The sequence below is a fragment of the Stegastes partitus genome, unplaced genomic scaffold (genome assembly GCF_000690725.1).
Source record: "Stegastes partitus isolate 25-593 unplaced genomic scaffold, Stegastes_partitus-1.0.2 Scaffold1996, whole genome shotgun sequence".
Classification (NCBI taxonomy): Eukaryota; Metazoa; Chordata; class Actinopteri; family Pomacentridae; genus Stegastes; species Stegastes partitus.
In genome coordinates this window covers 62,829-70,337 of record NW_007579727.1, presented here as the reverse complement: position 1 = coordinate 70,337, position 7,509 = coordinate 62,829, and the positions used below count along the sequence as shown (strand labels likewise).

The 7,509-nt window shown below is 44.7% G+C and overlaps 1 protein-coding gene across 1 annotated transcript in view; it reads right to left on the bottom strand.

The window, feature by feature from the left end:
* The window catches only part of aifm2 (AIF family member 2), an 8,928-nt gene extending 6,402 nt beyond the window's left edge, over window positions 1-2,526 (bottom strand). Inside the window, exons 1-2 of the mRNA XM_008303389.1 lie at window positions 2,457-2,526; window positions 527-716 (exon numbers count right to left, since the gene is read on the bottom strand). Coding sequence (XP_008301611.1) covers window positions 527-701 — 175 coding nt within the window. The 5' untranslated portion in view covers window positions 702-716; window positions 2,457-2,526. The remainder of the gene's footprint in view (window positions 1-526; window positions 717-2,456) is intronic.
* Between the last annotated feature and the right edge of the window lie 4,983 nt (window positions 2,527-7,509).

Below are 7,509 nucleotides of genomic sequence, written 5' to 3'. Positions count from 1 at the left end.
TATATCTAACCCCTAACCCAGACTATATCTGGATTGAAAAACTAACCCAGAAAGACAAAGAACTGTTTTTTTTTCAAACTTCTACAAAGAAGTTAAACATCACTATAAATACAAATAAACTAAACTATTTCCATTAAAATGTGTATAAACTGCAGATATTTATTTAGACAAAGTGAACCTAATTATGCACAAAACAATCCTTAAAAAGAGGAAATGAACAAATAAGTTCTAAAAATGTGAGCTGAACGAGGCCTGACGTAAAACTACAGATAATAAAATGAATTAACGGCAGAAGGATAGTTTGAACAAAACACTGAAATACTGATTTAATATATATTTAAATATATCGTTAATGAAAAACCTGATTATGCCAAAAATTAATGAATAAACAAAAATATGTTTAAAAAGTAGGTTAAAGTTAAAACTGGTAAAATTTAAACTTAAATATTAAATATTGACAGTAAAAGACCAACATGGACTCATACGAGTAAACCACATCAACTCTGGACCACCAGGTGAGCCTTACCTGGCTGGACCGAGGCTCTCAGAGCGCCGACGTTGTGGTGAAAAGCGTCTCTCATGTCGATCAGCGTGAACTTGATTCCTCGAGACTTCAGGTCCTGAGCGGCTGCGATTCCTCCGAATCCTCCGCCGACCACCACGACGTGGACGTTCTCGAACGAAGTCACCTGACCGCCCATCGCTGACCAGACTCACTAAACACAAGAAAACAGGAGCAGTGAACCACAAACCGAACCCTGAACGCTGCTGATTCTGACTTTTACTTAAATGATAACCACGGTTTCTCTGTTTGTAGTTTGGGGTTATTGTCATTAAAGCTGGAGCAGAAGTTTAGATTATTAACGAGTTTATTCATTTACATAAATGTGATTTAGTCATTCACATAGATTTTAATGTGAATGTTTTGCTCTCTGTGTCCTTCAACTCAGCTTTACTGTGATATCCCAAGGCTTTCTGTCCACGTTTGAAACTCTTGGGTTAGGGTTAGTTAGGGTTAGTAAAGGTTAGCTAGGGTTAGTAAGGGTTAGTAAAGGTTAGTAAAGGTTGGTACGGATTAGTTAGGGTTAGCTAGGGTTAGTAAGGTGGTGGTTTTAGGTCCGTCTCCGCTCCATCACAGCTCATGAAGGCCCGTTTCTGTCCACAGTGAAGTTCATTCAGTTTCCACTGGAGAGAAAACAACCACATGCAACCCTAACATCCTGAACGTTGGTCAGTAAACAGACGAGAAACGTCCACACCAAAGGTTCAGCTTCTCCTCCAGGTAGACGAGGTGCGCTGGGTGTGGACAGCTGAGGCGGCTCCAGGTGTGGACAGGTGAAGGAGTGTTTTAGTGAAGTGCCAAAGTAAACCAGAGCTGCCCACACAGAGGAGGGTTCAGGTAAACCTCGACTCACCTGTCAGGTCTGTTTTATTAAGACTCTCTCATTTTAATCCAGAAATGTCTGGGAGGTGGTTCAACGTTCCATCAGGAGCTTTTAAAGCTGCAACGCCTGAAGATGAACACCACAAATAGAAAAGCTGAAATACACCCGAACGCCCCTAACCCTAATCCAGCTAACCCTAGCCCCGCTAACCCTAACCCCCCTGACCTGAACCCTAACCCCCCTAACCCTAACTGGAGACGTTAACCCAACCCCACCCTAGATTAATCTCATACTTCACCTTAACCCAGCCCTCCACTCAGGAGATTCGACCAGAGTCAAATGATTTCTAGAGTTTATTTTGGTGTAAATGAAGAAGGACACCTAGATTAAATTAAAGTGCAGATATCTGTGCCGCTATCGCTCCACTGGTTGAGCTGGTGACCCGGGTTCTGGGCTACAGACCCTGAAGCAGTGGTCGTGGGTTTGAATCCCGCCCATGGCCCGTTGCTGCAGGTCCTCCCCACTTCCCGTCTCTCTGTTTTATCTAATGAAGGCACAAAGGCCAAAAAAATAACTTTAACATAAAAAGAGCAGATTTTCAGGCTCAAACCCGTTCAGTCTGTCAGCTGATACAGAAGCGGTACTGAACCAGAACCGGAGTGTTTTCTACCAACATTTTGGATTCTGTTTGATGATGAAAACTTGTTTTTACTTTTTATTTAGCTTCAGAAAATGTTCACATTTCAAAAGCGGTGAACGTAGAAGGTTCTAATAAAAGCTGAAGCATCAGCAGATTCATTCATGGCTGGTTTCAGTCGGACTGGGTTCACATCAAGAACCAGAACCAGACTACTGAGTCAGAGCCAAAGCACAACAATAGACAAAGAATTAATTGGACCAGGAATCAGGTCTGGGTTCTGGTCAGTCCAGATCAGGACGTCTGCAGCTCACCTGAAGTCATGCTGGACCTTCAGGTGGTTGTTGTGCTGCAGGTGACTTCCTGCTCAGACCGAACCTCTGCCTGAGCTCCACATGTTCAGAGGATCAGAAACAGTCAGGTGGTGAACTCACCTGCGCAGGTACGTCCGTCTGTCTGTCTCTGCTGCTCCGACTGTTCCCTCTCTGCTGATTCATTTCCTCTGACTTCCTGCTCGGACCGCCTCCTCTGACGACACACCTGCTCTCCACCAATCACAGCGCAGCTCTCCGCTGATGCCTTCAGGTGCTGCAGGATTTATGGCCGCTGAATGTGGACGACGAGACATTTAAATCTTCTGACTTTGTGCTAATTAAAAGAAAAACAATTCACACATAAGATTTAGATGAAAACAAAGTCCCGATATGAAGAAACGGTCAGAAGTGAAGGAAACACGTTTCAGGGGTTTTATCTGAATGTTTGTATTTTCTGCTGCAATTCAGACAAAAGCATCGATTCTGACAGTTAGAGCTGAAAAACACACACACACGGATCACTGATGACCTGGGACGGGTTGTTATATATATATATACATATATATATATATATACCAGGACCTGTAGTAGTAGTGATAATAATAATAATAATAACAATAATAGTCATTAGGAATTAGGGTTAGGGTTAGTAGATTGTTGCTCAGGTTACTGATCCAGGTTATTAATACTTGTTGATATTTTCTGTCATCATCACCACTGAGTAATCAACCGGATGTGGAAAGGAAGCATCCAGAACACTCCTACACTCATCACATTCACCATTCTCCTTCAGTCTGAATGAGTCCATTTTACTTGAGATTGTTCAAATGTCGCAGAAACATCAGGCAGTAATGACATGAAGGAGCATCTGCTGAAGGCAGGAAGCAGCTGTAGTGGACTTGTGATGTCAGATATTATCTGTATAATGTGTTATCTGTCCATAAGTCCATGGAAAGCTGATACAACAGGTTTTATTCCAGCTTAGACTTGTTGCATTCGGGTTAGATGGCAGCAGCAGCAGCAGCTGGGAGGTCTGCAGGCTCCACTCATGAGCAGAAGTCTTTCAGCAGCTGCTTCTGATCTCCTCTGCTGACTTTCTAAGACCCTTTTCTGGGTTTTCAACAAGCTCCTGCATTCTACCTTCAAGCGGTACCAGTAAAAACAAAGGCAGACTGAACAAAGCAGTACCGGCCAATAAGTCCTCACTTGCAGTCTGCTGTTACTGATGCCTGCTTTCTTCACCTGTAGCTCACCTGGGACTCTAACCCTATCCCTATCCTTAACCCTTACCCATCTGTAGCTCACCTGGACTCTAACTCTAACCCTAACCCTCACAACATGGGCTCTGATACACTGGACATTCTAACAGAACAAACACCACTGGACCTCTTCGGATTTGGTTATAAAACAGTCTTCATGCGGATTTTCAAGGACAGCCGAGCTCAGGTCCTCAAGCCAGCACTGAAAACAACCACAACCAGGTGGAAAATGAACCTGTCATCAGCCAAGATGCTGCTGCTGGCGGGAGATGTTCATCTGAACCCTGGGCCTCTTCTCCATCCAGAGATTAACCCAAACGTGCAAAATATCATCCCGATGCACCAGAAACATCTGCAGTGACTGCAGCCGTCCAGCTCACCCTGACTCCGGGCCAGATGCTGTCAGTCCAGGGGGATGGAGCGAGTGCTGCCCTGAGGACTGGGCCGGCTGGAGGGGACTGCTGCTGGGGGGCTCTCTTGGTGAGGCATGGACGGGTGGACGGGCGGGGCCAGCGGCCGTCGTTGGCAACCAGGTACCCGCAGGTGCTCTTGGGTTGGGTTCTGTTGGGTTCCTGCAGCAGCCTCGGAGGGGAATATGGAGTCAGGTCATCCAGCACTTGGAGCTGCTCTAGCTGCAGAGATGTTGGAACAGCCTGGAATCGCTGGCACTGAGGTTGGTTCTGTGGCCCGTATTTACCCACAAAATGTACAGGCTATGGATTATCACCCTCATGATAAACTGTCTGTAACAGCTGACGAATGTCAACAAAGATGGAGTCCCACAAAGGCCAAAAAACCTTCAGCCAATCGCGCCATATTAAAGCAGAGGCAGTGAAAACCATAGATATAGATATAATAGATGCATACATCAAGGCCTTTACATGGATATCTATGGTCAGAACTCTGTCTCACGGTGAATCAGGCCCAAATCATCTGGATGCTGAAACACAACCAAACGGAGTTCTGGGAGGACAGATAAACATCAGAAGTAGATCAGATACAGAACTTAGTGGTTCTAACTTTGACTTCCTGTGTCTATCTGAGAGCTGGTGGACTGAGCTCATTAGCATACCAGGATATACCTGCTCAGGTGAGACAGGCCCAAGGGAAGGGCAGGGGGTGTTCTCATTATATTAGGGAGCATTTTAAGAGTTTAAAGCTTGAATTAAATGTGAACTTGGAGAGCTGAGGACTGAGTGTAAGCCTCTCCCTAAACATGACATTTAGCAGACCTCTGCTTTATAATCCCATCTCATGACGTAAACTTCTACAAAGAGCTAAAGAATCTTCTGTCGGTTCTGAATGCACATAATTTGGGGACTTGAACATTAACTGGATAAAAGGATAAACATGATTTACATCACAGTGCAACCCTCAGAAGAACTCCCTTCCATGGTTTAACAGTGACATCCTTCACATCATCAAAGAGCCAGATCCTGCTCTGAGAAGGGCTTTAACTCCTACAGCCAACACTGACCTCCTTGTGTTCACTGGCTGAAGGACCAGCGTGGTGTCTGAGCTGCAGAAGCTACGACTAATCATTCCACCAAACTCATGAAGAGGCCAACGGTCACAGCTCTCCACAAATAAACAGACGAACTCCAGCCAGAAAACACACCCTAAAATAAACGCCTCGCAGTCTGTGATAAAGTTACTGATAGGGATGAGTCTGATGGTTTTAGTAGTGTTTTACTGAGTCTGTTCTAGAATTAGCAAGTCATGTTAAATCTGCTGAGTCATCTCCTGAAGACTTTGACCACGTTCACACAGACTCCTTTACATAAAGGAGGAGTGCCATGATAAAGGCAAAGTGATTGCAAACATGAGTAACTCATGTCTGCGGATATCCAGAAGCTAAATGCTGCTTTTATCGACAAATATCTGAGCCGTCTACTGGAGCCAGTTACTGACTTAGAAAACCAGTCAGTACAAACAGGAATCCTCCCAGACAGCTGGAAAACTGTAATCATTAACCCAGTTTACAAATCAGGAGACAGAGACTTAGCAAGTAATGACAGGTCCACTGCCATCCTTCCTGTAGTCCCAGAAGTTCTGGAGAAGACTGTAGCTGAACATGAATGGAGCACTTAGAGTCTAACCAACTGCTTCATCCACAGCAGTTTGGATTCAGACAAAAACATTCCACAGAAACAGCAAAGAGAAGATCAAAGCCTCTGTTGATAAAGGAAGTGTTGTAGGGGCATCGTTCCTGGACCTAGAAAGGCCTCTGACACTGTTAACCAGTGTCTCACTCAATAAACTAAGTCAATGTTCAGATCATACCTGGGGGGAGACAGCAATGTGTCATGGAGTACCGCAAGGGTCTGTTCTTGGTCCGTTGTTGTTCACAATGTATATTAATGACCTACCACGCTGCTGTCCAGATGCCAGATGTGAGCTGATGGTCATCCATGTGTCCCGCCTGGCAGGTGAGCATCTGAGCCGGGCTTCAGTAAACATCTCTGAATCCCGTCTAACTCCTAATGTTAAAAGAACTGCATCCATGTGCTGCTCCATGCGTAACAGGCCCGCACATCTTGTATTTGAGGTCAGGATTAAAAAGAGGATGAAGTCAGGTACCTGGGCATCATGTTGGACAAGAACTTAAAGTCTGATGGTCAGGGTTAGTACATCTGCACCAAGTCTTCACTGCTTTGGTTTTGTCACATCGAGCTACAAACCTGTTCATGCATGCAATGAGTTTTTCTCATGGGTCGTATCGCATCACATCCTGGTCACAGCTTCTTCTACGACTTTGAAACCTATAATCTCCACATACAACAAAAGTCAGTGAGGCGGCATCACTGCTGCGTTTCTAGAAAACAGCCTGCTCACCTTTGAACATTTTATGAACGTTAGTTCTCTTAAATAATTTTTTAAATGTCTAAATAATCGTGTAAGGCCGCTGTTCTGTGACCTGGCCACCAGGGGTCAGAGCTCTCAGCCTCCACCAGTGGTGATGGTCTGCCCAGGATACAGGACTTCATCCTGCCAGTCTGGTCCCCCTGAAGGGGGCAAAACTCTGGAACTCTCCACCACGAACCTGAACTAGAGTGCAGCAGGATGCTTCTAACAAAGGACTCAAGCAGCAGCTCAAACCACCACATGAACAGCCTGAAGTGATGGACCTTCACTCTGAAGCTCATTCATGTTTCTAAGCTGTCAAACTGCCGCTCTGTTCCTGCTGTGATGTTTATTGTTTATGTTTATTTGTTTCCTCTGTTCCTGCTGTGATGTTGTTGTACACCATATTTATTTGTTTATTTGTTTGTCTTTTGTTTTTACTCGCATTACTTTCATCATTTCACTTCCTGTGGACGAGTGCTGAGAATCAGCAACAGATGCTGAAACAGTCCAACAGAGCTTCTGGTTCGTCTGACGTCGCCGTGACATCCAAAATAAACAATAAACAAATAAATGAACACAAAAGTAAAAACAATTGTTTTCACTCACAAAACAGTTAAACTGACATTTAAATGTTAACGTGAATAAACTGCTGTCATGGAGACCAGTCACTACTTCCTGATGATCATCAGATTGATCAATAGCTGAACTGAATCCAGGTACTGATCACCAGACCAGGGGCCTCATTTATCATCAGTGTGTACCAACATTCCTACGCAAAGTGTGGAATTTATCAACTTGTACTTATACTTAGGAATGTGTGTAAATATACACAAACCTCTGACCATGTGTACGCACATGATCTAGCGGTAGAACAGTGACACTACAAATAGAAAGTATTCAGGGGTTTTGACCACCAGCACATTCCAGCATGAGGTTGGAGACATATGCAGCGTTTCCAGCATCACTGAGCAGGATCAAGCCCCCAGTGTTGGATGCCATACCTCCCCTGGTCCCAGCCTACATCCAGGTGGATGCCATAAGTCCTCTGGTCCCAGCCTACATCCAGG